This window comes from Phalacrocorax aristotelis, chromosome 15, assembly GCF_949628215.1.
Source record: "Phalacrocorax aristotelis chromosome 15, bGulAri2.1, whole genome shotgun sequence".
Classification (NCBI taxonomy): domain Eukaryota; kingdom Metazoa; phylum Chordata; class Aves; order Suliformes; family Phalacrocoracidae; genus Phalacrocorax; species Phalacrocorax aristotelis.
In genome coordinates this window covers 15,810,636-15,838,402 of record NC_134290.1, presented here as the reverse complement: position 1 = coordinate 15,838,402, position 27,767 = coordinate 15,810,636, and the positions used below count along the sequence as shown (strand labels likewise).

Genomic DNA, 27,767 nt, shown 5'->3' with positions numbered 1-27,767 from the left:
GGCACTTAGTAACCCAGACTAGAGCCTCCATCTTCCACTGACCCTAAAATGCAATCTGACCCCAAATGAGATGTTTAAGAACCTTGCGGGTTGTAGACCATGTTACACTGTGAGTTACAAACGGGCAAGGTTCTCTACAGCAGTTAAACAGTTCTTGGAAACAGTCTAAAGGGACTGTTGTTTTAGCACATAAAGAAGAAACAGTATAATTTAAAAAATAGAGTATCTATGGAAGCACCTAAGAGTATTTTTCAATAACAGCGAAATAAAAACTTATTAGATTATCCCATGAGAAAAGAATAAATTTTTTTTTAAAAGGGCAACAGGGAAGTTAAGCAAGCTCACCCCACCTGAGGGTATGAACTGATCTGCAGATTAACTGTATGGAGCTGAGTTAATAATTAACATGCAGGGACTGAAGTATACTATGTTTCTTAAAATGTTTTGCCATTATCAGTAACACTTCTCTTAGTGTCCATAAACACTACTTAAGCTAAAACAAAACTCTTGTAGTTTACACATACAAACCTTCTTTTGCACAAGCAAGGCCTCCAGACCCTCCACCAATTACCAGAAGATCATACTCATTCTTTCCTGTGAAGAGGACGTGAAAAAAGAAGGGAAACAGGCAAGAAAGGTGGGAGAGGTATGTAAGAAGGTAAATATAAAAAAGTATGCTATTTTTTACAATTTATTATTGCTGATTTGGGTTTTCTTTACTTTACTAGAGAACTGTGTTTGTTCAGTGTCCCAAAGCATTCTCCAAAAATCATTAAACTACCTAGTCTGGTTTCACGAATGAACCACAGAAAATAAAGCGATTCAAAAGAAGTGAGGAAACAGATTAGATTCTTAGACAAGGTCCCAGGAAGCTCCTTCTGCCGCATTAGACACTTGCAAGTGGGATCCAGTATAGGTCTTCTGTCTCTGAGTTACAGCAGCGAGTTCCACCCACAGATTTCTCCGCGGGGTCACCTTATGGGTCTCGCAAAGCTTAGGCCTTGCAGGGGTGTGTGCGGCGGCCGGAGGGAAGCCGGTCCCTCCTGCCACCTCAGCTTCCCCACAGACCAGACCGGCCTCCCGGAGCAGCTCTGAGGTGGCAGAGGCCGCAGGCAAGCGCTAAAGCCTTTCTTAGCGAGGGCATCAGGGCAAGCCCAGCTTTCGGAGAGCTGCCAGCGGCTCGGGAAGCACCGCCGGGGCCTGCAGCATCCCCGCACTAGCTGTGCCACCACAGCGGCGAGGGACTCTTGGCGGCTCAGAGCGGGCAGTCAGACTGCAAAGGCTGATACCCCCAGCCGCTGGAGTTAAGCCTAGAGAAAAGGTTTGGCCGCCTCTCGGGCTGCCGGTGCCTCTCCGGAAAGCCCCACCGCAGGGGGGCGGGAAGCCTCGCCCGCTTCTCAGGGGGCCGAGGGACGGGCTCCGAGGGAGGCACCGGGGCGGAGGTGGCTCCGAAACCCGCTGGGGATGGAGGCAGCCCGCCGCCGAGGAAGGAGAGAGGCGCCTCCGGGGCGGGGGCGGGCGTGGTGGTCTCCGGTCCCCACAGCGATGGCTTCGGGAAGGCGCCCGCGGAGCTCTCACCGCCGTGCGGAGGGCGGGAAGGGCTAGGGGGACCCTCCCCAGGTGCTCTCGGCGTCAGGGGGAGGCGGAGGCGCGGCCCCTGCCAGGCCCGAGGCCGGCGGGCCGCCCGTACCTGAGAGGGCTCGCACGGCACCGCGCAGCCCCGGGAGCCGCTCCCGCCTCCGCCACAGCGCCGCCATGCTGCGCGGCGCGGGGCCTCCGCGCCTAGCCAGGGCCCCAGCGGGCTGCCCGAGCAGCGCCTGAGCGGCGGCGGCGGGCGGGTGAGGACGGACGGGCGGCGGGGCGCTCTGAGGGCGGCGGGGGGCGCGGGGCCGGGCTGCGCGGGGCGGCCGCTTCCCGCCCGGGGGGAGCGCCCGCACCGCCGCCAGGCCGCCGCGGGAGGCCTGTTCAGAAAGCGGGCACGGACTATGGCGTTACAGAAGCGCGTTTGCCTTGCTTGACTGGCTCCCCCCGAGATGCTGCTGCAAAAAAGCGTTGAGGGAAGGCGTTTTGGGAAAGAACAAGCCGACTGCCCAGAACTTTAACGATATTCAGTTTTTCCCCCTCTGAGACTGCACGTCCCTTTGTACAGCGAGAGGTGGGCTGTCACAGCCCCTTCCTCAGGTAGAGCGCGCAGACAGAAAGTTAAAAACCTCTGAGATGGTGGTCTGAACAAAGCTGCTCCCTTCCACGAGGTATTACAGGCAGCACGTGATGTTTTGGGTTCATGTGGCTAAGATATAGTCAGCGTTGAGAGCAGGTGCTAGGGACTGGGGTCTGAGAGAAGAGGGCTTCCTCAGCGGAGCTGGGGCAGGGTCTGGAGAGCAGGTCTGATGGGGAGCGGCTGAGGGAGCTGGGGGGGTTTAGCCTGGAGAAGAGGCTGAGGGGAGCCCTTCTCACTCTCTGCAACTGCCTGAGAGGGGCTGGAGTGAGGGGGGGTTGGTCTCTTCTCCTAAGTAACAAGCGATAGAACGAGAAGGAACGGCCCCAAGTTGCATTAGAGAGGTTTATATTGGATATGAGGGAAAATGTCTTCACTGCAAGAGCGGTCAGGCCCTGGCACAGGCTACCCGGGGAAGTGGTGGAGTCACCATCCCTGGGGGTGTTCAAAAAACCGTGTAGATATGGCACTTTGGGACATGGTTTAGGAGGCCTGGGGTAGTTGGTCTGACAGTTGGACTTGATGATCCCAGAGGTCTTTTTCAGCCTTAATGATTCTATGATTCAACCAAAATGGCGGGGCAGGGCCCGTGCTACACAGGTCAGTGAACTGGAGCCGCACAAACAGCTCTGACACATGGCTTAGCAGTGGTGATACGGATATCTGCACAGGACGACCTGTTGGAGCACCTCCGACGCCTCACAGCCTTCAGCAGCATTTTCTGTCCCTGTGCCCCATTGCTGGCTGTTGATTAAACAAGGGCGATGCTGCTGACCTACTTCGGATGGGAGTTGTGAGAGTTATTAGTGCTTGTAATGTACTCTGGCAGCCTAAGGGTAAAAGGCCTCAAATTAGGCATTGATCAAAACAATACCACAGGGAACAAGGTCTTCCTCATTCAGACGTGCTCGCTGTTGGCCTTTACTGAAACACAGTAGTGACCCTGCCAGCTGCTGTATGTAGTGAGTCATATGTGACAAATACCACCATAGCCAAATCAGAGCTTGGGACAAAGAGTCAGATGCTTTTTCTTGGGGAGAAGGAGCTGGTGACAGAGAGAGTTTTAGGCACTCATGGTTCAGCTGTCTCCGAAGCAAGGGCCTGGCTCACAAGGGGGCAGCATCCGGTCGTTTTGTTTCAGAAACTGTCGCTCATGCAGTCCATAGTTGAGGAGAAATGGCAGGAAATTAAAATACTCAAAGTTTTGTAGAACTAACATCACCTCCAGTGTAGGTCTGATTAATTTTTTTTCATTCCATTAATGTTTGAAAATACATGAAACAGGAATTGCTATCACTTTAGTAAATCGATGACTTGTCCAGTATCTTCCTGTTATTTAAAAAAAAAAAAAAAGGCAAAACCCCTCTCCGTTGCCTCCTGCAGCACTAATCAATAAATCACTAGAAACACTCTTACCTGCTGCAGCAGCAGTAGAAAGACATGACTAGAACAGACTGGGAGGCCTTTGACTGAAAGAAACCTCAAGCATATTCAGATACTAATCTTTTATGCTCTTCAGGTACATGCATGCAAAGCTGTTCTACCTATTCATTTTAGCCACTGTTTTGCATTGAGTCAGGCAGTGTTGAGCGTATGCTTTTCAGACAGCATTTAGTTCAGACGCATAGGATCAAGGGTAGAATTAAATCTCCCCAAACACAAAACAAGTTTATGTGAAAAAATGTTCCTGCCACATTATGGTATTTTACTAATAAGGAATGGCTTTAAATGTAGCAAACATGTTGTTAGAAAACATGAAACAGACCCTACAGTGGCAATCTAGGAAAGGATTGGTGATGAATTTGGAATAAAGCTTCTAAATTCTTTTAAGGATAGGATCTTGGCCATGTGCCCATTGTTACAGCCACATCATACATTAGCATTACTGATTGCTTTCATTACTTCAGAGTTCAGAGTCTAACTGAACCGCAGCCTACGCAGCAGTGGTGAGATTGTAGCTTCTTTTAGATGTTCTTGTGTTCCTAAAAACATCAGCACACTCCCTCTCTTTTCTAGCTTGAAAGTAAGTCAGTTGCTTTTGCTTGGCATCCTTCTTAAGTTACCTGGGAACCACAACTATCAATGGCTGCGGCTGCGCCACTGGCAGACCGTGTGACGCTGGGGTGTCACCAGCCCTCTGGCTGTATCTCACAGCTAATGATGAAGCGCTCTGCAGTTGCGCAGGCTAAGGCTTTCCCATCGGGCCTGCCATCTTCAGAAGAACGTACAAAGTCTGTGTAATGCCACTCTGCACGCCCTTGCACATTCTCACAAGTTTGATCATTGTGACCAATAGAGGCAAAGATCAGCAATGAGGATTAGGTTTTGCCTATGGTCACGACATCCATAAGAGGAGTATTTGCTACAGTCAGCACTGAGCAGGTGGTCTGTGCTACACTTCAAAAACCTTTCTCAGGGACCAGAGACAGTTTCTGGTTATCAGGTGCGCTTTCTAACCTGCCTTTGGTTCATCTCCTATAGTTTTCTACTCCCTACCTTTTTTGTGGTTAGCATTAAGCTGATCAGAATAATCAGTGATATACTTTTTTTTACATGTATATAGTAAATATCTTCATTCCTTTAAGAAAGCAAGCATTAAGTCGTTTAGGAGCAAATACATTCTAGTAGCAGGAATCATTTACTTGAAGCATTGTGTTTCTGCAGTGAAAGCATATTTTTCCAAAACTTGGGATTAAAGAAAAACTTCTTACAGGATAGCTGTCAGACTTAATATCATATTTCCACAGAATGTTGTCAGTTGTAGCTGGTCATATTTAAAGTCATAAATTAACTTAATACATTAGATGTGGTTTGGTTTATTTCCAGGGGGAGGAGTTTATTCAATGTACTGTAAACAGTGTGGTATTAAAAGGGCAAAGGAAACACCCCTGTAATACATTTCAGAAACGTATAAATATCCATTTAACTAAAACAGGGGTTTTGTAAGGCATGAATTGGTTCTGTTAACAGGCAGACTTTCTCCTTTTGCATTTATTGTAAGGACCGCTTGGGATTCTGTACTTTTTCCCTTCCTATGAAATACCTTTTGTTACTTTTATCAATGGCTTACTTAAATTCTTCCTCATGAAGGCAACCACGGCCAAACACCTCTCCTACCTAACATTTTAGAAATTTTGGCTTTTCAAGCAAAAAATTTTGTCTTTCCTGTTTTTCTGGCATGGTTTACCTTACGTCCTATGTTCCCAGATTAGTGCCTGGCAGGGTAGGGAAAAGAAGAGGTGTCAGGTAGATACCATCTTTGGAAGTTATCACATTGTTTCTTTATTAGTGGGTGGAGTGGGAAACAGGTTATATCAGAGGTTGCATTTTGTAGTATGACCTAATAAATAATTTACAGGCCTGTCAGTACACTGTATCACTGGATGAACTAAGAGGTCTCTGCATGAGGTAGGACTTTTTGGTTTCTTACCATCTCTCCTGCGCTTGATTGTACTCTTTTTTTCTTGTTGTTCCTCTGCTAGTGTGTAACACAGTGTCCTTAGCATTAAAGGGGGGGGGGGGAGACGGAAAGAAAAAGCACAGAGGAAGGGGATGCCGAATGGTGAATATAAAAGTGGAAACAGCAACGTAGTCCCTGGCAATTGAGAGAACCATATCCCAGAGCAGCAAAAAGGACAGAATAAATGGTAGCAGGGGAGGGGTGGTTACCAGTCCATAGACTTTTTTCAGAGCAAGGTAAAACCTTCTCATGATTCAAATTGCTAAGTATATGAGTAGTAGCGTAACATGGGGGTTATGCTGACAAGTGAGGACCCTTGTTCAAAGACAGATCCTGGGTAAACAAAGTATTTTTACCACTTTTATTTGAGGCTTCTTAGCTGACCTGTTTAGCAAGAATTTTCCAACATTACTTTTTGTTGGGTATTGCTTTGCATTGGCACAAAGGAATCTGTGGCTGTTTGCTTACAATCCAACTCTGCTGTATCTTTCTACATTTTTGATATCTGCTTTTATGAGCTTTGATGGATCAAACTTTAGGAGAGCTAAAAGTCAAACTGATAAAGGAAGAAAATGACTAATTTTGGTTTATGAGATCAAGGTGGTGATCAGGTTTCCCTGTGAAGTCTACAAAGGTTTCAACATTTTCTTAAGATGGGACAAGTATATCCCATTAGCTGATAATTTTTTATGTAGGGTCTGTAAATGTATCTAAAACGACTACACTGAGAAAGCTAAGAGAAGTACACACATCACAGAATTACTCTAAATCAGGTCATAACTTAAATGCTATTTAAAAATGTAACTCTAAAAGAAAACCAACCATTGTAATATTTGCTAAGTGCCCCAAACGAACACCTTGTTACAAAGAATACACCCTTTAGCTAACAGCGTTTCCTCTACTGGAAATGTTTGTGCATAGTTTCATGAACCAACAAAAATGGTTTAACATTTTAGCTTTGTTGTTATTTCTCCCTTTGTTTGCCTTTTTTTTTTAATTTTCAGAAATTTGTCTGAGAGTAGGACTCATTCAGATTTTAATCTGTGTCATTTTATTCATTCCTTCCTTAACACAGAATCTTTTGTTCATAGTTTGTCTTAAACAACTAATTGATTGCAAGTGAGGGAAAAAACCCAGCCGAAACAGATGAAGCTTCAAGTAACAGAGGTTCTTGACTTGATTCAAATACTTCAACATATATTACCAAAAAAGTGAAGGGAGAAAAGACAGAAATATGGTAGATTTAACTGAGCTTCAACATCTTCATGAGGAGTTATAAACTCTTTGAAAGCAGGGAGTTTTTTCAGTCTACATGGTAACCTTTTAAGATGCATAGTAAACACAAAATAGTTTAACTGCTCGTATAATCTGTTAAATTTTAGACTACAACTTTGCTGGCCATCTTCCTTCTCTTTTAGGTGTTTCCTGTTTTAGATATCTCCAGGCAGTTTCCCAATTCATACATGAGTGTTGCTTCTTTCCCCAGAATTCCTCTTTTGGGTGTTTCCCAGCAAGAGAAATGAATTTGACTGTTGAAAAGAGCAAATTCACATAAAAGAAAATCCCTCCTGCTATTCTGAAAATGCAAGCTGAAAAGAATTTTCTTCCACTCATATGTTTCACATGATCTGTGGGGTTTATGATAATGTGCTAGCTCTCCTGTCTCCCTTTGTTTAGGCTTTTAAAAACCAGGCTTTGGCCAGGATTATTAGAAGAGGGGAATGTCTTTTGTTGTTATGCCAGGCATGGATTTACTGGGAAAGCTTTAGCTCTGTGCTGTGCACAGCAAGTGGGGATAGCACTGCCATGCTGCATCATGTGATTGCAGCTGTAGAGCCTCCATTTGAGACTGGGAGCTCTGTACACGAGCAAATCTACTCAAGTTTGTGCAGACAGATCTGAGCTTAATTCTACTGTCAGAGCAAGCCAGTCTGAACTAGCCAGTTACTGTGACCTGTTGCCATTTGTGTGATGTTGCTCCCAAGTTAAGACATCCTGGGCCTACATCTTCCCATAGATGAGCCCTGTGAATGCAGTATCCTGACATTCTGCAACACCAAATCCCTCTTTTAAGATCTTGTCCCTACACAAAAATTGTATTACGCCAATACATTTATAGCTCTCCACAGTTCTCTAACCTGGCTGTATTAATATCAGGGTAAATTTTTACTATCTAGACAAGGATAAATAATGTGAATAGTGTATAAATTTATGCACTCCGGAGTCTGTAGCATTGTTATTATGTTAGTAAAAACTTACAAAAACATCCATGCCTATATAGACCCTGTCTTGGGCAAAAAGGTAAATTAAAGAAAGGTGTAAGACAACGTCTAATGGCCTACCAAAGAAACTTGTCTTGGTGAAAAAATGATCCCATAATAATGTATTGCAAGATTTCAACTTTCTGTTAACTTGGAAGCAACTTATGGACATTGTCACACAGTTGGGGTGGTTTAACTAACTGAACCTCTGGCTTTATCTAGTTTGCAGTTGTTGCCATTCACTGTTTTTACTTATGCAATGAAATATCTGACAACGGAAAGGGTTACTTTGCAGGCATAGCCTTTATTTATCATACAAGTAAACTGCTGTGGGCAGGCAGAAGCAAGTTTGCTCCTCCCATGCTTGTAGCCTGAAGAATATGATTCAGCTCAACGTTAGAAGTCCTTTAGAAGTGTTGTCATGGGACACTGCTCAGTGTGGTAAGACTAGCCGCTAATTCACACTGCTGAGCAGAAGCTGTGCTAATACCACCCACTAGTTCACAACTAGCTATAGTTAATTGTAAGGACGTCTCCAAAGAATAGCTGTATGCTTACAGAACCAGGTCAGTGCATAGAATAAGTTTCACTGTTTTAAACTCTTTTCTCCACAGCCCAGCAGTAAAAGAAATTATGAGTTAATTTTAACTGTGGGTGGCATCAGGGATTGTGCAGACACAGCCTGTCATGGTTTCACAACCAGCTCTCGACCGATCAGGAAATTACTGTCAGTGAAGCTGGAGTGCAGTATTGCTTGTTTCGCTCTTTGTTCTCCCTGATGTCTGGATAATAAGAAAATATTTGTTGAGCTAAAGCTCTGTTATACATGGAAGGGATACTTCGAAGTTATTCTCTGTTGGCATTGGGCACTGTGCTATATTGCAGGGTCTTAGTCCTGTTTTGTTTAGAATTGCTAAAAACCACTTTGATCTTCACCTGCCTCTTTTTCCCACAATTCTTTATTCAATTCATCCACTTAAAATTTTTTATTCTCCATTTGTCATACTCTCGGGTAGTCCCTAATTCTTTCAAGCACCTCCCCCTCATGTGACAAAGCCTGTTTTCAGCTCTTCAGCTCCTGTTCCTGCCACATTTGATACAAACCCTTTCTTCGAATCTTTAAAAAGTTTCAAGGCTGGAACTTCAAACACTTGCTAACTAGCTCTGAGTTTTGTAGCGGGAGTACAAAAGAGAACTGCTACCACATTGTGTTTGGTTTGGGGTTTTTCTTGTTATTTCCTTTTATGGTACAATTTAATTGCAGCTTGATTATATTGTTTCCACCTCAAAAGAAACAATATAGACAGTCAAGCTGAGAACAAGGTTTATTAGAATAAGCCTCTTCTTTTATCTTAGAGTTGTTTGTAGCAGAATATTTTTCCAACTAGAAGCTGTAGAAATTCAAATGTACTATTTATGATGTATTGATTGCACCTCCTTCTGTAGTTGTTGTTAAGCAATTTGCTATACGTACCTCTCCTCCCTCCAGCAGCGCTCTATATTTGACTCACATGCCTGGGTCTTGTTTCTACAACTGCTGCACTGGCTGTAGCATGCCATGTCTGAGCTGAAAAAAGAACTAAATCCCTTGGGCCAAATTCATTCCTGGAGTTGCTTGATTGAACACAGTGCATTTACACAGAGCACAGATTTGGCTCATACCTGACTTCGTCAGCATTCACTGTGCTGTAACTAAGTAACAAGAACACTGTCATTAGGGGACAGATGAATAGCTTTCTCTAAGGTTATTAGAGCACTGAGCACCTTTAAGGAATGCAGAAATCTGTGAAAGGAGGAGTTGGGGAAAAGGACACCGCTCCTTTTAGAGTCTGTGTAACAGAACTGATAAGCTATTCGTGCAGTGTGATCGAATGTGACTGAATACTGCAGGCTCTTGGACTCTTACTCTATAAAATCCACACCAGAGCAGCACAGGAAAAGACTGGAGGGAACAGCTTCTGCCGTACTGAGAAAGGTACATATTTATATTTTCTTATTTCTCAGACTTGACATGTTTTGTTATCTTGGATAATGTCACTATTTTAAACAGTGGTGAATATGAAAGAGGCGGTGTTTTCCACAGTCTGCCTGGTACTCATTGTCAGGAAGTCAGTCCGTGGGCAGCAACAGCTTTCACAGAGGAAAAATAGGACGTATTTGTGTGTGAGGCATTTGTACTGTATTAAAACTGTGCTGGTTGAAAGAAGTGAGATGAGATAACCCCAACTAAATTGAAAATGTAATTTGTGGCTATAAGTATGCTGGAATTTGGTACTCATTTGTATTCAGGAAAAAGCTGAATGCAAGTCAAGCTTGTCAAGCTTCAGTTCAGTCATATTTGTCTGAATAGCTGCTTTTATAAATGTGTTCCTGGAGCTGTATTTTACAGGGGTTTTCATTCTCAAGAGGGAGTTCTGCTACAGCAAAATGTCTGTGAAGAACAGACAAAAAGCTAGTACTTTTGCTTGCTAGCCCTGTTGCTGCTTATGGAGTATCTTTCTGATGCCCTTTACAGGCATTCTTTACATTCTGTCCTTTAAAATCAAACTCATATTTACCAATACTGCCAACCACATGTCATACCGCTGGTGTCTATAAAAAACCTTTACTTTATCTCTGCACTTAAGCTTACTTTTTTCTTCTTACTCAGCCATGGACTCCTCTAACAAAGCCCTCAGGTTCAGAATCTCATGCATTTGCACAGCACTGCAGTATTTAAATGCAAAAGAAAAATTTGCTGATTTACAGGGTTAGTTTGCATTAGTGGAAAAAGAGTTTAACCACATTAGCACCGCAAATGATGTATTTGTCAGTCAAGCTTAGCAATATTTCTTAGCAGCCTGCAGCTGGCATCAGGTTTATCTCTGCCAGTCCCACACTGTTGTCTTTCAGCATTCCTTCAGGATCACTGGAATTAGAACTGACTGGGAATTTTCTGAAAAAACATAATTTTGGCAGCAGTCGTTGAAACCAGATCTTAATGTGTGAGGCCATCCATACCAGTTTTGCTAAAACTCTCTCAGGAGAGATTTCTTACAAAGCAAATTCTAGCTAGAGTAAGAAACGCTCTATGCCCACACCTGCTACTTTTCTGGGGAGGGCATTCACTCAGGATTTGAGACCAAGGTCTCATGCCCTGCTCTGTCTCAGTTAGGCTGCCTCTTCCCACGCAGTTCCCTGGTTACCTGCTGTGCTGTGGTGGATCCCACCTTGCCTGGCCTGTTAGAGCTGTTCATTTCCATAGAAGTAAGCCAACATTTCAGCGGCAATATCCTTCCTACGCTTCCAGATCCCCCAGTGGGTGTCCTCACTACCAAGTTTCAGTCATGTACTCCCTCTGGCCTGAAGAGCAGCTTGTGGAGAGCAGATGCCTGTGCTGGGAGACAGACAGATTTGCACTTGATTAGCTGGTAGCATTGGAAGCAGGGCAGGAGCATGCAGTGGGGATTTGGGACATTGAGGATTCAGCCCTTGATCTTTGTGATATAAAGAGAGAATGTGAAATAGGTCTGTCACAGGTGATTATGCTGAGGACCACTAGCCATTTTGGTCTTTCCTCTTCCAGCCCTTTCTCCCTACCTCCATTTGGGGCAAAATCATTCAAGAGAAGCTTGTTTACTCCCCTGGGGAACAGGAAAATCTCAGCTGAGAAAACTTTACAGAGCAGCTCATAGTGTGCTGACAGGGCAGAGTACTTTCTACTTGTAGCAGTCCGCTGCCTCCCAGGTGAGATTTGTACTAGTCAGCTGAGCTATGCCAACCACGGGCCTCAAACATCAGTACAAATAGTACAAATGCACCTAGCGTTCTGGAGTGGGAATAAGGACTATCAGAAACAAATGCTTCCTAGGAGTGCCTGAAAGGATCTTATTCCTGGAAAGCTGTCTTTACTCAAGGCCTGGCAAAGTCCATTTCTTATGCCTGAAGAATTTTCTGACCCCAAACTCTGGCTTTCATCATGCAGTGTGTTCACCAGGCCAGTCTGGATCAGAATGCTACAGATCCACACGGACCTGCTTGTCGAATGGAGATGAGGCCTGTGTGTGTGACCAGTTTATTCTAAACTCAGCTCTTCTTTACAGGGCACATAACCATTATATAAACCTTTACCTTTGGGTGATAGCACCGAATACCACCTAGACAGTGGGTACTGTGAAGGGAGTTTTAAGTGGGTAGCAATTATCCTAATTGAAATCTATCTGGGGAGAACGGATTTAAACACCCTTATGAAGCTTAGTTGATCGGGCTTCCTAGTAGGCAATAAGCACTTTCCTTTTCCTTTCATTCAGTAAGAAGAAACCTGTATCTGTTGCCTTTCAGCACAGGAAGAGGGGAAAAAGAAATGACAAAATGCTAGGGGAAAAAAATATTCACAACTTTGGATTTATAGAAGTCTGAATTTTTACAGTCATGGTAGTGAAGCTAAATTGTAGTAATCTGAAGAAAACTAGGAAGAAGGAAATTTAGATTTCATGCAAGAAATACTTAGTGAAAAAATTATATAAAGTCTGCTCAGCTTGTTTTCATGATGTCAGTGGAAAATCTGAATGTCAAACGCCAGACAAAGTTTCCATTGAAATACAAGCTATTCACATTGGCAGTATCCTGATTATTCTTCACTGTGTTGCACTCATTTGAAAATACATAAACAATAATGAGAGAATAGGAGGTAAAAAGATATATTTTTTAACCTTTAAAAAAGTACTAAAACATGAAGCTGTTGAATTGAGTTACCTACAGCAACAGGATACGCTATGTTTGGCAGAAGTTAGTTTACACTTTCTGACCAAAATTCTCTGCCTTTCTTGCTCTGGGAAAAGATCAAGAAAAGCAAAACGCCACAAAACAGAGCTTGCCTCGTTCCAGCTAGTGTCGGACAAAAAGTCAGCAACTGGTCGTGGCACAGCACAAATCTCTGGCCTAGTGCAGAGCAACAGACATTGTTAAAACACATGTAGAAACGTGCTGACTCTTCTGCACTGTTTTTGCAGTGCTTCTTAAACAGCTAATATATCCTTACTAATCTACAAACCCTCTGCGTACTTTAGTGTGGGAGATACTTAAAGGCAGAATTTCAGCAGAAGCTTTTAAAGAGTTTGAACTTAAACCTTTTAATCCTTTTCTAAAAATGGGGCACACCTACCTCCTTCACACACATACATGTGTATGGGAGGGTTTAATCTGTTAATTTGTACGGCCTTTGTAAAAAAACTTTAGAAAATTGTTTGCACTGTAACATTCTTCTCTCTGCAGGCTTCGCGGCAGTGTCTGCAGTGAGTTAGGCCCTGCTGTCCCCAGGCGCTCTACTATTGTAGACCATTTTTATTATCCTCAATACCATCAGACCAATGGAGAGATTCTTTTGTGAGAAAAGGTTGAATCGTATAAATTTACCAAGCACTCCCCTTTCACCAGGTTATGCGAGCTAATAAAGTCTAAATTAGATTCTAAACCCTTTAGCATCAGAATGCTAAAGTACTGTCTGGATGCTTGGAGACTTGTAATAAACTCTCAAACAACCAACCAGTACTTGGCAGTTAGATTAAATGCATGAAAAATTATGGCGAGATTGGATGTAACATTATCTTTCCTCGAAGGCCTCATTTGTCAGCAGGCTGAAATCACTTAAGGAAAGTGTGTGAAGCACTGTTTGTCTCCACATTTTCCCTGTTGTTCATAAACTCAGGAATAACAACATCACATGGGCATTTGGTACCCCAAAATTGATCTCTTTAGTTAATGCAGATAAAATCACTTTGCCTTTCCTCGGGTGTTATCTGTATATCCATAGCAGGGACTTTTCTAACAAAAGGTTAATTCAGCTTACACCACCTTGAAAGTTAGAGAAAGTTAGAGAAGTAGCAGTAACTTTAGGTTAATCTTGTGGCAACAGAGATGTAGGTGAGACAGCTCGCTCACCCAAGATCAGATCAGAAAAATATCGCCAAAATGAGACTTAAATCTATGTCCCCTAACTCAGGGTCACAAAGTTTACTCTCATTCCATACCTGGAGAACACCAGGCTAATGGACTTTGTAGAAGAGATTTTTTGTGATTATGTTTAGGACTTCATTTTCAGTACAAAGCAAAGCAATATCAGTTTATCCAAGCTAAAATTGTAATGAGAGGTTCTGTAATTAGGCTTATAAGGATTCATCTTTTATTAGAAAAATGCTCTATCCAACAGTTTTCAACCTCCCAAGTATTTTAATACCTGCCAGCTCTTATTTTTGCATCTGTAGGAAATGAGGTCTTGTTAATTACTCATAATGTAATGAACAGTTAAATAACTTTGATACTTTTTTAATCCACTGAGTGTGAAACTCACTAAGGCATATGTCCTTATTAAAACTCATAGCATTTAAAGGTGCGTACTTTCAACATGTTTATTTTTTTCTTCTCAGTAAATATCAGTTTTTAGCAGAGGGAGATTGTCTGGAAGCTGAGAGAGAAACAGCAGCAATCAGTAGTTTAGATCAAACCTCCATACGCTTTCCTTTAACAGTGTTATAAAAACTTCTTACGGTTTTTATGAAACACTGAGAAAAACCTCAATTTTAATTCCTCTCATTACTCAGAGTTACCTTAAAAACTGATGTAACCAATTGTTCAAATCCTTATTTTTTTCACTTCAGGGAATTCTAAGACCAATTATTTTTTAACATACCTGGAAAAATTTACCAGAGGATTCGTAAATAGCATTAGTGAAAGGCCCTTCTTGTAACCTCTGGTGAAATGGCTGGAGTCACCTGAACAAGAATAAAGAACACGATGTATTGTTTTGTGCTCCATCACATGGGCATTTTTATGTTTTTAGAAAAACTGGAGACCATGTTTTCATACCCCATGGTAAGGGGGTAGTGAATCCCATAACTTAACAACTACTGCCATAATAATAGATTCCTAAGTCTGAGCCAGACTCCTGAGGCTTCTTTTATAACCACTGGAATGACTTAGGTGTCTCATCTTCAAGGGCAGGTAAGTTGGGGCAGCAGATTCCCACAATTTGTGTTTGCTTCACTCTTTAAGAGTGTCTTTAAATCCCTGTAAGCTGAAACAGAGGTACTCCCATTTGAATGCTGATTGATTGATTATGGTTTGCATCAGGGGAAAACTGCATTATTGAGTTATGATTTGGTCTTATGAAACCTGCCAAAATGCGTAAGATTAGATGTGTAAGAAAACAACCCAGTGCTTTAGGAAGACTCATCAGTAGTTTAACAGATTTGGGCATGAAATTTTAATATGTTTTCTTTGAAACTTTGTCTTCTCAAAACCAGATTTAGTGATATGCGTTATTCCTTCCTTTCCATAATATTATCCCTCCAGTTTTCTGTTTATTCCCTTGCTCAGTTTTTCATTTTGCCTACTATATTCCACTTCGAATTTTAGCTTTGAAAGAGAAGGATCACTTTATCATGGTGTTCCTAATGCACAGAAGAGGTTGCAGTGCTAACCTGTGTATTTGGAACCTCAGCACAAGCATTAAATAATAAGAGTGACTGCCTTGTAATAAGTGGTTATGGGAAACTTGACTATGTGCAAGTTCAGTTTTATTGCATTTTAATGAATCTCATGAATCCACTTTAAAGCTAAAATTACAGATGCATTTTCTAAACCTGTCATAACATGACTGTCTCTTAGGTACTAGTAGTTTTAAATTGGTCGAATTATGCACTTAATTTTCATATCAAATATTTTCCAGCCAAGAATATGAAGGCAATCACCTATTTTGGTACAGATTTTTTTCCCCCTCTGGGTGCATGACCATCACCAATGCCTCTTGCTCTTGGCAGGCTGCTTTTATAGTCTACTGCTCTCCCTAAATTTCTTTTCACATCTAAGAAGACAGAAATTGGAAAGAGATACAAACTTGGAAAAAGAAACTGTGTTTAAAAAAAGAGGGGGGGTGGGGAGAAAAGAAACAAGTCTGGCTTGCTCCTTTCAAAAGTTACCTTCTCTGGAAAGTGTTTTTTCAGGATAATTGCCTCCTAAAGGAGCTCTGCTAAGAACAACCCATACAGGTAGTTTATGAATGTGCTGGGGTGATATACAGCAGTAACGATTTTAAAACCCCGCATAGTTGAAAACATTCCTTGATAGAGCAAAACCAAGTGAACTTGTCTAGGAATGGAAAAAAGCAGCATGTACTATATAGGTTGTTGCTACCTGTGAGCACCTCTGAGTACCTGTGGAGGCAGGTGGGCTCTGCTGTTACGTATGGCAGCATTCACGTGGGACTCAGAAGTGCAAAGATCTAACTGAGGCTCTGTACGAAATGGATCCCTCTGAGCACCTTATAGGAATGGCTAAGCTGAATTGCTTCCTTGCTTAAAGTTTAGACCTAAGACCACTCCCAAATCACCCACATTTGAGCTTAATTATAGCTTTTTTTTTTTTGTCTTCTTGACCTGTATGTTACACAAAATGTGTAAACAAACCAATGCTAAGAGCCACTCACCAGTCTAGATCCAAAGAGACAGGAAGAGAAATACAGGTCAGTATTTTGCCTTCAGACACGATTCTTGGGTAAACTTGAAGCAATAAAATTTCATAGCTGAAGGTCCAAAATTTGTTTCCCAGGTGGCCCAGCAGAGCTAGGTTGTTGCCCTCCCAGATAAGCTAAAGGGCTGTCAGCCTGCTCATGCTTTTGCATAAGGACTGGCTAGAAGGTATGGAAGGCTATTGCTATCTGCATGGTTCAGAAGCACATCCTACTTTACACTTTTTTGCCAAGCTAGTTGCGTCTGCATCTCAGCATCAGGATGTCACACTACAGTAGCCGCCGTTGGTGGCAGCAGGCTAAATACAAGCTATGCCTTTGAAAAGGTAGGGCATGTACATCTCAAACAAGGTGTCTTTCTCTGCACAGAGTGCAATCTTTTAAGCCAACAAACTATTTAAAAGGATACTGCTGTTCAAGTAAGGATGAGGGTGAAGCATTTATGTGCTTGAGATCAGCTGAAGTTACTAAAAATCAGCAGGTCTAATCCAAGTTGAGTGATTTTTCTCTGCTCCGGCTAACAGAGACACATTAAGAAATAGCATTTCACAGGCTGCAGACAATGAAGAAGCTGTCGTTCTTTAATACATGGGCTTCTGAGCATGTGAAGTCTTGTAATTTTGGTGTATAGAGCCTGTAGCAGCATGGGAAAATAAGACAATGGAAATCTGGTTTGCTGACAAACCCTTCCGTGCCCGGGAAGCAATGTGAAAATGGAAGGGCAGGATTTTACTGTCAAGCAGGTCCTTTTTGTTAAGGTATTAAAAGAAGTTTTCACAGTCTGTTCCCTGTCCAAAAAAGAAGCCTCAGCATTCCTGCAGGACAGGGAGTGGGGCTGAGTTAGTCTACAGATGCTAGCTCTCCCTGTTTTGAGAAATCTCACCAAATGGTCTCATAACTATACTAAGCAATAAAAGAGGAAAGCTGTTCCTCAAAAAATACACCACCTAGTTTATCCTGCAGCTATCATCCATTCTCGCTGTCTGACAGATCTTTGATGGGCAGCCCCAAACATGCTGGCAGAATCTTGTAGTGCCAAAGCAACAGCCTGTGGCAAGTTGTGCTCAGAGGGTGCCAACATACCCATTGTAACCAGAGGATTATGTCTGTCAGTAGTCTGAAATAATTCTGAATGCCAAGTCTTCAGTTCTAGAGGGACCTAAACTCGGTTGGACTGCCACCAAGTGAGTCACTGGTACACAGGGCTCATGTGGTTTCCCTTGTCCAGAGGCAGGAAGGTTGGATACCTGCTAGCATCAGTAAATGGTTTCCGGGCTCTAACCATTCATTGCAGTTCAGAATAATTATTTCTCAACTATGTCAGTAATCCAAATCCATCAACAATGACCATACAACCAACTAAGCGGTGAAAGCCAAGTGAAGACAAGCCAAGTGCAGCTGGAGAGATATATTTCTGTGAAAACAATGATATCTTCATAGCCCAATCCAAGTTCTTAGTGGACAGATAATGTGGAACATCATCATGCAGAACAACTAGAAAGAGCAGACGTCCCATCTGGAAGGCGCATGACAATTGGGACTGATCAGTAGAACTACTAGTGCTTAGAAAGGAAGAAGAAAAATTGACATCTAGGCCTTCGTGATCCCAGTGAGGCAAAGAAGCAGGTTCTTATTAGCTAGGAAACAAAATTCAGAAAGCACGAGAAGCAAGATTTTCATGTGCTAATGATGCTGGCAAGCCCTGAAAGGAAATGTATTAGGTCAGACTTTGCAAGGAGTGCATTAAAGGCAAGCATGAACATTGGTGACTACTTTAAAGCAAGAGAAACAGACTCTTAACTGCTCCAAACAAATCATACTTGCTGTGCAACTAAGATAAGTAGATGGGTGAACAAACATGGGCTGTACTGTAGGTTGAGCATATCTCCATGGAAACTCAGTCATCTTCTGAACTCAAAATGTGTTCTGCATGACGACTCAAAACGTAAAGCAGTGGGATAGATTTTTCTCATGTGTAATGCGTATGTGCCAAGTCCCACTACAGAGGGGAGGGCTGACCACCCAAAAAAATTTAGGATTTCCCTGGGACAATTTTGGGAGAAACAAACAAAAAAGGGAAGTAAGAACAGGTAGGAAGAGCTCTGGGGGAATATTTGGCTAATCACATAGCCCCTTTACCTCTGCTCTTGGGCAACTTAGACAAAATTTTTGAGGATGTTGTAGCTCCTGCTGGAACAATGGTTTTGCTGAACTCCAGCTAGGCGGAACGCTGATCAAGTGCAGGTGGAAGCTGTTCAGCATTTTTAGCAAGCTGGAAGAGAAAGAGACTTAATAGAAAGGATCGGAGACTAGAATGAGTTGAATATCATGCTCTTTAAAAATAACAGTTTAAAAAACAGTGCAACTCAAGCCATCATGCTGAGGTCAAGAAATTGGTCCTGAATCCTTTAGACCTGTGCACAAAATGCCTAATTATACTAAAAGAACAAATGAACTTGGCTTTCATTCATCCCAATACTAACTGGAGCACATGCCAACCTGTGATCTCCTCCCAGTATGCAACTGTCAACCCCCACTTGTGGGAAGCAGAGGTGGAGCAGTGAAGGTGTTATAAGCTGCATCATCAGAAATGAGATGTGTTTTGGCTTGTATGACAGGAGCTTCACATGCAGAGAATCCTCAGGCAAATCACAACCCTTAGTCTGGCACCCTCTCAATTCTTTAATTTTAAGAGCCCTGTCTTTATCAGATCTTTTGTGCTGTGACTACTGCATGGAAGTAAGCGCACCTTCCTGTATACTGGCTTGTCTGAAATCCATCAGAATAAATGGCTTTGATGGGATTTATTGCTTGAGCTGCACAGGGTGACATGCATCCCATCTGCTGAGATTTATGTTCAGATGCCCTAAACTCTCAAACAGAAACACGCACCACCCGTGCCGCACAAACATAGGCACCTGCAGCTAAAACACTGAATTTCGGGGGAAGTGGGCACAATCCCATGAGAGAATTTGAGCTGGCCCATCAGAGAAGCACAATGTGCCCTTTTGTCACCTCTTGTCAATTTCACGAGCCTGGGCTCTTCTCTGATTCAGGGATTCAGATTTATGTTTTTATAGCCAGTGAGAAAATACCCCTACTTTAAAAAAGGAAATGTATCTTTTGTTCTCAAAAGTGTCAGATTCATGGCTTGTGTCAAAGGTTTTATAAGCAGGAAAAAGGCTACTATCTTCTGTAAACCCTTCTACCTGGGTACCTCTGCTGCAGGCTCTGAAAGGAAGGAGGCAGGTCGAGCCCTGCTGAAACATCAAGCTCAGCTTCTCTGCAGAGCATGTAAGAAGGGCAGGTGCTAGCAAAGAGGGCTATATGCAAGGTAGTAACTTAGGACCTGCAGACTGATTCAAAACAGAATGTTACCTAACAGTGCCCAGTTTCTGCTGATACTGTGCTCAAAACTGAGGAGTGAGACGGTCCCTATTTGCTTACCAAGGCCAGTTTAGAAGTTTCCCAGTGCTCAAAAATTACACGAGTGGGATCACATGCAGGCACTAATTTAAGATTTTAAATCCTTTGAAAAATGGTTAGAACAGCTTTGATGCCGAGAGGCTCCTTGTGCAGTGGCATGCTTGGAGCCAGGACTGAGCAGCTGTGTGGGGGAAGGGACCAGAGCATTAAATAAAGCTACTTGTTGACTGCCTGTAAAATTGGCTTCTAAAGGGAGTGCCACAGACTTCCGTTACCAAGTGACAGAGCGTCATTTTCAGCTACTCTGGACAATATCATAATTAAACTCTATGTGGTCCTGTTCAGTATGGTTGGTTGTGCATTATTCAGCTTAATATTTTCAAAAAGAATAGCTCTCTCCTGTGCCACCTTAACCCTGGGCTGTTTTTCTCTTTCCTTCCAGATGCTGGAGAGCTCTTCAGTCCTTTTGTTCATTGTCTTCGTCCTGCTTTTCGTTTTCCTGCTCTTTGTGGTGCTCATCAGGAAAAACGGCACTGCTGCCCTTATCTGGAATGAAATAATCCGGGAGAAAATAACCAATTTCATCATGAATCAGAGCAAAGAACAGAGGATTTTAAATTTCGTGCTGCAGAATGCAGTCCGAGGAGACCCCTGTAGTGTGCTGGACGCTATAGATAAGTACTGCTCCCAGAAAGAGTGGGCCATGAATGTGGGCGATGAGAAAGGTAATTGCAGCAGGGATCAGCACTTGAAAGATCCTTCCAGACTAGAATAGTAGAGGACATCTTATTTATTCACATGGTAACTTCCATCTGCTGCAAAAAACCAAAATCCACAAGAGCCTTGTGGTCAGCAGAGTAGTTCTGTAAACAGTAATGCATGCTGGTGCAGATGTGTTTGAGGAAGGGTATCTGGGGAGTAGTTCAGGAAGTCACAGGACCAAATCTGGGTTTGTATGTTCTGTATGCTGCAAGCGTGTAAGCAGAGGGTGGCCATTTATGGGAAAAACTAGGGCTGCGTTATGCCTTGGTTCTTGTACAGGGTGCCCTTAAGGCATAATTCATGATGTTAAATACTTTCAGATCCTTAACCAAAAGATAGTAAATTGAAAAATAAAATATTTTAAACTATATGAATTTATGTATTAATTTTGATATTTTAATATATATAATGAATATATATATGCAAGCATAAGTTATACATTACTGTTGGGGGGAGAAATCCTACCCATGTAATACACAAAAGTAGCTATCAGACATTGTTGCTACTTAGTAGGTAAATAATCTTGTTCTTGCCTCCTGAAGAAAAATACATGGACAAAATATTTTTTTAGCTGCAGGAAAGTGCCAATCTTTTCAAAAACCTGTAATGGCAAAATGGTAACATGTTCCCTTATGGATTAGACAGAAAAGTACCTCTCGCCAGGAAATTTCAGGGGAAATTTGCTTAGTCTGGGATTGATATAGCTAATGAAATACAACTGTAAGCATTGTAATAAAAATGCTTCTCTGTCACGGGTACATTTCGTGAAACTAGCTCCTCTGCATACCAGGCTGGGGCGCTCAGGGCAACAGAACAGTAGGTGGTGGCTGAGTAGGAATTCTTAAAGCACTAAACTTTGATCATTTGGGATTATATTCTTAAAAATTTCGCTCTAGTTTTGCTCTGACAAGATGACCTTTCCTCAGGTAAGAACCATCAAAGTTAACACATCTCTAGTTCCTAAGATTTTGAGAGTGAGCATGTGGTCTCAAGAAGCATGCATCATCACCGCACTATTCATAAAAAAAGTGACAGTCAGGAAAATATCATGTAAGGAAATGTATAAGTACCTTGAAAAATTCCATGGCTCAGAGCAAAATCCCTTCAAATACTTTTTCAGATTAGTTTTCTAGCTTCTAGCCATATAAGTAAGAGGAGACAGATTTCTCACAAACAAATCCTTTCCTTCAGAAGGACTGAATATAGTACTGTCACTTCTTTTGGGGACTCTTTTTTTGTTGTTAACAATTGACTAACATTTTCCATTCCACAAATTCATCTAGTGAGTCCAAATATGTTGCAATTTTATAACTAGACTTCTCTTTTTCCCTTTAAAAACAAGTATTTAGCATGAGAAATTTTGTATCAGACTACTGCATGCTACATTTGCAACAAATATGAGCACTCGAAATTCAGGGGTTATATATTTCACAAACATGGCCAGTTTCTGCAATAAGTTATTGGGAAAAATCCACTACATTTTTCGCTTGTAATGCTATAAATATTAGCTAATTCAAGCACTTCCTTACTCAGAAATGTTTATATTGTGAAACTAAGATTTTTTTTTTTTAGTTGAAAGTTTGCATTGTGAAACTTGGAATGTCCATGATCAACTTGATCACAGATAAGCCAGTTTGCAAAGGAAACAGTATATAATTTGACATCAACCCTTAATTTTTAAATGTCCTGAGCAACTGAGTACATGGACTTTAAGTTTCTTGTCACTAACTTGCTCTTCTGTATGTGAACTGGTTTGATTTTGTCAAAAGTTAACCTCTTCCCATTTTATTCAGGTTTGATTCTAGACAAGACAGTGGAAGAGGCCAATCCGTCAGTTGCACTGGAGCTGGGAACATACTGTGGCTACTCATCAGTTAGGATTGCTCGGCTACTGAAGGCTGGAGCTCAGCTTCTCACTGTGGAGTTCAACCCAGAATTTGCTGCTATAGCTAAACAGGTGATTGAGTTTGCAGGAGTACGAGATAAGGTAAATACCATTTGTCTCTGGTTGGTATGAGGAAGCAATACATGGAGAGAATGGGACTTTATCCATAGAAACAACAATAATAGGTTTAAATTTGTTTTTCAGTTGTCAAGCAAATATGACACCCTAAGCGGGAACACGCAGTTTAACCCTCAGGCTCGATAGCAGGGAAAAGCTACCAGTGTCCATGCAGCAGACCAAGGTCCTCTGCTCTTTTGTGTATACTGCAAGTGAGATAAACTTGTTAGCATCAGTCCAAGTACAATGCAGACCCAGCTGAGAGTCGGTAGAGTTTGAGGCTTGTCAAGATGTGTTAGTGTGACCAAAACAACCAGGGCTGTTCTTCAAAGTTCCTTGCTGTGTGTGTCAGGATGAAGATTTGCAGGTGCAAGACCAGAAACAATCATATACATCCGTATCTCCTTAACATTTGGAAAGCATTTAGACTTCATCTTCCAGTTTGGCCTCTTCACTATTCACTGGTTAGTACAGTAGAGAGGCCATTTGCTAAGAGCTGTTTTCAAAACCCATAGTGACTGTAAGAATAATACAGGCCTGGAGGGAGGCCCTAGAGTCAGTTATTTCAATTACTATAGTCACAGGACATCAGCACACACAGCCCTGTTCATAAAATTAGTAATAGCTATTGCAAAACTGGTTAGATTTACTGCTGTTATTGAACTGCAAGACTGCCCCACAGATTCCTCCTCCTGATAGTCAGAAGCCTTTCTATGATTTCCATCGACGTTTATTAATAGATATTTTGTATTCTTTTTTCTTTTTCTTGCACCCACAATCCTTATTAGTTTAACTAGCTCCATGACTATTTACAGTCCAGCTGAGACTACGTTACCTCCCAAAAGCTCGACTAGAATATTGGTTTTCTCTATATAAACCAAAAAGTTCAAGTCAGTGTCAAGGCTGAGTGCAACACGTAACTGAACCACAGTCCGATTTGTTACAAAAGCTCACAAGAAGCAGTTGCATTATGTACAATGGACTTCAGATGAGATGTACTTACCCAAATCTAGTTGGTCGCAATATATATACCTAAATTTTGTGCCATCTGAGGTGCCTCGACTCTCTGTACAGTTAGTTGAGATGCAGGTATTTCCAGTCTATAATCGTCTCAGCCCAAGCCAGACACCTACAGCAGGCCAGGGGATTCATGCCTGAGAAGCGCCCATCTACTCAACCAGACAACTCACTTCAACGTAGATGATACAACTAGAGGATAAAAAATCCCACCGTGAGATCTTCTAATATGTTTCTTAATTTCTTTAAGAGAACCTGAATTATTAGTGACCTCTAAAATTGCATTTTCCCCATCTGATTTAATCTCATGATCAGCTGAGTCATAAACCAGCCAGATTTCCTTACCACTTTTTCCTGCGCTCACAGTATATGGCGCTTGCTTAACAAATCCATGTGCAGCAGCTTCTTTCAGTTTAACAGTACTTATGCCAATAAACCTGAGAGGAAGATGTCATAGCCTCTGTCCTGCCTCCTCCCTCTACTGGCCATATCAATTTTACGTACTGTAGCTTCCAGCTTTATTCTAAACTGTAAAATTTTCACTAAATTTTTTGCTTCCCTTGGACTACAAGATTCAACTGAGATGTAACTAAAAAGGTAATTAAAAGTACTGTTTTCAACAGGAGATTCCCATGTTTCCAGTAAAGAATCACATTATCCAACAGAAACAACAGGTCCCTTTTTCTGCTATTATTAAAAAAACCAAACAAGCTAAACCACCCAAACCTGTATTTCGGAACATAACTGAATTGATTGTTGTCAAAAAGAAAAAGTACGCTTGATCTAACTCTATGAAATAATTCAGCTGAGGCAATACTGAGCTATAAATGGGATCGCTGATGTCTGACCACAATTTAAAAACGAGCTAGAAGCGTGTGCTTTTTCTCGATGGTTCACAATTCACCAGATGGATTTTTGCATTTCAGGTAAAACTCCTAGAAGGCCCTTCAGAGGAAATTATCCCCCAGCTGAAGAAAAAACATGAAGTGGATACTCTGGATTTTGTCTTCCTGGACCACTGGAAAGACAGATACGCACCAGACACCATCCTGCTTCAGGTCAGTTTGCACAATTCATCTTAAAAGTAAAGTAGCAAATGCCTTGATGTCAGGGAGGCCTATATTCTTTATGAAGGACCTCATCCTCTGTAAAACGAAGAATGGCAGCCAAAATAGCAACCTTACAAGAAAAGAGGATTTGGGGAACAGGATCCAAAACTTTTGTCAGGGACAACTGCTGACACTATGTAGCTCAGGACTTGGCAAATACCGCTGGACCATCTTGTTTCCTGAAAAATGGAAACAACTAGAAATCCCAGCTGGAGGATTGCATGGCCTGGGTCTTAGGCTCCCTAGAAGGAGTGTCTGCCCAGTCACTAACTGGAACACTTGACCCAAAAACCGCCTGGTGCTGGGAGCAGGTGAGACTTAGGGCCTGCATATCCCAGCTCCACCTCTCTAATTTCATCAGTACTCATTTTTTTGCCTGGGTCTGTGGTGCCAGCAGAGACTCTTGATGAAATACTCTTTGGCTAGCACAGCTGGGTATCATCCTTCTGGGAGTCTTTTTGCCACCTAATTAATCTGCTGCAAAGCAACCTTTGGAGGAGTGCAGACTGCCTCAGTCAGGCACTTGCTAGGGAAGTGCTGTCCAACTCTATCTCTGGCCCTGAATGTGAAAAAATTATGCTCATTTCTTCCCAACCCGCCTTAACCATTACTGTTAGCATTACAAGTTTGCTGTAACAGCAGTAGGCAATGATAGGTGAGGTAACTACTAAAGCAATTCTGGACAGGAAGCTATTTTCAAGTGTTAAATCACAGAGATTCACAACGTCTGTATCTATCAACACAGCACATACAGATACTCTCCTAGCTTCTACAACTGCCTGACTATTTGGATGGAAGTGCCATTTTTCTATTAGTTTCTTCACAAATAAATCCCCTTTTTCTGAGGCTGCCTCTTACATTGAGAAGCTGCCAACTACACTTCCTGACCCCTGCTTGAGGACTACAACATTATTTTCTCACCCAGGCTCCCTGTTCTTTAATTTCAGCCCTGTCCTCCAGACAGGTGTTTGAAAAGGAAATTTGTGTGGGGTTATGAGCAGCCAGTATTGAATTTACACTGCAGTAGCTGAAGAAAATGTTCCTTCCTTACAGTATTTTGTAATCAGAGAATGTTTTCTTTTAAACTGGCTATGTAAGGATGACTGAGCTCTTTCCACTGGGCAGAGCAGGCGCATTGTTACCAGAGGTTAACCTTCACAACACAGCCAAAATAAACATGTGGTTTAGTTCCATCCTAGTGGTCAGCCTGATGGAACTGTGACACAAAGTTGTGTAAAAAAAAACTCTCATGAAATTAAGAGGAGAAAGATGTAGAAAAGATCCCCAAAGTCTCTCAGATGTTACAAACCTCCTAACTTTCAATTTTGGCATGTATTGCAATATGAATAGTGAATAGGAAATATGAATATAAAATATTCAGATGAAATATATATTGAAAGTGGCCCAGACAGCATTCCTTTTCATGAACTTCTAGAGGAGCCTGACACAAAAAGCATCTGAAATCCTGATGACAAGTGGAAAATACAGCACATTGTCACTTGTAGGCTTCTATAAGCCACGCAACAGACCAGAGGATATTTGCCATGTCTCTAAAATTGGTTCTTCTGTGCTGACCGGTGTTCATTCACCAGAGGCAAGAGCAGTAAGCTAAACAGCCTCCACAGCACTCATCAACAGGACTTCTCTAATATACCGGGAGCAATAAAACACACCCCATGTTTTGGCTGCAACTGCTGCCTGGAAACACAGGATAACAACCAGACTGATTAACCACAGACTGCTTTAAAAAAGCTGGTAAGCTCAGATAAGCCACTTCTACTAGACAAAAATACAAGTAAAAATTAGGTTTTTAGGGTTACTGAGGATGAACATTGCACTTGAAGTGAATATTGCAAGTTAACTGAGCCTTGTGGAAATTTGTCAGTGATCTTCATTGTGCACAAATCCTGCTCATGCCCAGCTCCTGAACAAAGTGGGAGAAGGTTGTACAAGATGAAAGGAAAACAGGTGCAGAAAATATCTTTATTCATTTAGTGGCTTTGGAGTTTGACTGAGACTAGCCAAAGCAGACTGGTACATGCCAGTCTCTCAGGTGACCTTAAGAGCTACTACAACATTTTAATGTGATATTAAAAAAGTTTTCAAATATCAGGCATGACAGCCAAAACAAAACCATCTTACTGATCATGTAGACATAGTTGGAAACAATCTGAGCAGTGAACTGCACACCTCCACTGCACTTGATTTGCCATTTCAGAACCTGAATGACCCAACATGTCAACAGCATCTCTAATGTTCTATTGATTGTTTTAACAGAAGTCTGCATATTGAACAGGACCACAAAGGATCAGAGAATCAGTTTTTCCCATGTCTTTTCTTCCCTCCGAACCTGTAGTGCGATGGGTTTTTGGATGCAGGCACTTGCGTATGACTTGGTTAACATGAAAGCACATTACATTCAAGCCAATGTCTGCTTAACAGCCACCATGAAGCAATTTCTCTTCTTTCTAGGAATGCAACTTGCTGAGGAAGGGCTCAGTTCTTCTGGCTGACAATATCATCTTCCCAGGAGCTCCAGAATTCCTTAAGTATATCCGCAACAACCCCCGTTTCCAATGCACTAACTACCCATCTCATCTGGAATACATGAAAGTGGAGGATGCTATGGAAAAGGCGGTGTTTTTGGGATAAAGAGAGCCATTAATGCTCAACCTTTGTTTCAAACAATGTAAATGCAACTGCACAGGTTAACTTGTCCATGCTTTAAATTTTGGGGGTTTTGTATTTTGGAGCCTGTAATTAAAGCAAGTGCTAGTGGAGATCATTTCAGACCAGGTGGAAGCCAAGACTGGGAGTAAGTAGGGTAACTGCTCAAAGGTCTATTCTATTGTTATACATAATTCAGCAAACCCAAGGTGATGCACATTGCCTTTACCAACACATCATCGAGCAACACTGTCTGTCATTTTGAGCTCAAACCCTAACAACCATAGTTTGGGCTTCAGCTGGGGTGGAGAAAGCCGCTACAACTTCTGAAGACTTGTGTCC

The 27,767-nt window shown here is 42.1% G+C and overlaps 3 protein-coding genes across 14 annotated transcripts in view; 1 reads left to right on the top strand and 2 right to left on the bottom strand.

The window, feature by feature from the left end:
* UFD1 (ubiquitin recognition factor in ER associated degradation 1) overlaps positions 1 to 1,680 on the bottom strand; it is a 436,293-nt gene extending 434,613 nt beyond the window's left edge. For both annotated transcript variants that reach the window (XM_075110156.1, XM_075110157.1), the window contains exon 1: positions 1,675 to 1,680. The gene's annotated coding sequence lies outside the window, so the exon portion shown is untranslated. The remainder of the gene's footprint in view (positions 1 to 1,674) is intronic.
* Positions 1 to 1,816, bottom strand: part of TXNRD2 (thioredoxin reductase 2) — a 37,943-nt gene extending 36,127 nt beyond the window's left edge. Inside the window, exons 1-2 of one of the 2 annotated variants that reach the window (XR_012663201.1) lie at positions 1,691 to 1,816; positions 529 to 594 (exon numbers count right to left, since the gene is read on the bottom strand). Coding sequence is in view for 1 of the 2 variants with exons in the window: in XM_075110148.1 (XP_074966249.1) it covers positions 529 to 594; positions 1,691 to 1,757 (133 nt within the window). In the remaining variant the exon portion in view is untranslated. The remainder of the gene's footprint in view (positions 1 to 528; positions 595 to 1,690) is intronic. The other variant, XM_075110148.1, reaches the window with a different exon arrangement.
* Positions 562 to 27,543, top strand: COMT (catechol-O-methyltransferase). Of its 10 annotated transcripts, none has more exons than XM_075110161.1 (6): positions 8,275 to 8,380; positions 9,830 to 9,914; positions 20,311 to 20,593; positions 22,424 to 22,617; positions 24,576 to 24,707; positions 27,231 to 27,543. In XM_075110161.1, exons 1-6 carry the CDS (start codon positions 8,361 to 8,363, stop codon positions 27,408 to 27,410), a joined length of 894 nt encoding a protein of 297 aa, XP_074966262.1. In that variant the 5' UTR covers positions 8,275 to 8,360; the 3' UTR covers positions 27,411 to 27,543. The 10 variants fall into 10 exon arrangements, with proteins under 10 accessions (XP_074966263.1, XP_074966268.1, XP_074966272.1 ...); XM_075110168.1 differs by having other exon boundaries at positions 8,322 to 8,505; XM_075110162.1 differs by lacking the exons at positions 8,275 to 8,380; positions 9,830 to 9,914 and adding an exon at positions 562 to 646.
* The last annotated feature ends 224 nt before the right edge of the window (positions 27,544 to 27,767 follow it).

What these genes read in the sequence shown, in the direction of transcription:
- COMT (XM_075110161.1), top strand. Translation starts at nt 8,361, where the DNA reads ATGGGACACTGCTCAGTGTG. An exon ending in GAATGTGGGCGATGAGAAAG is followed by an intron (nt 20,594 to 22,423) that starts GTAATTGCAGCA and finishes CATTTTATTCAG; the next exon opens with GTTTGATTCTAGACAAGACA. An exon ending in TTGCAGGAGTACGAGATAAG is followed by an intron (nt 22,618 to 24,575) that starts GTAAATACCATT and finishes TTTGCATTTCAG; the next exon opens with GTAAAACTCCTAGAAGGCCC.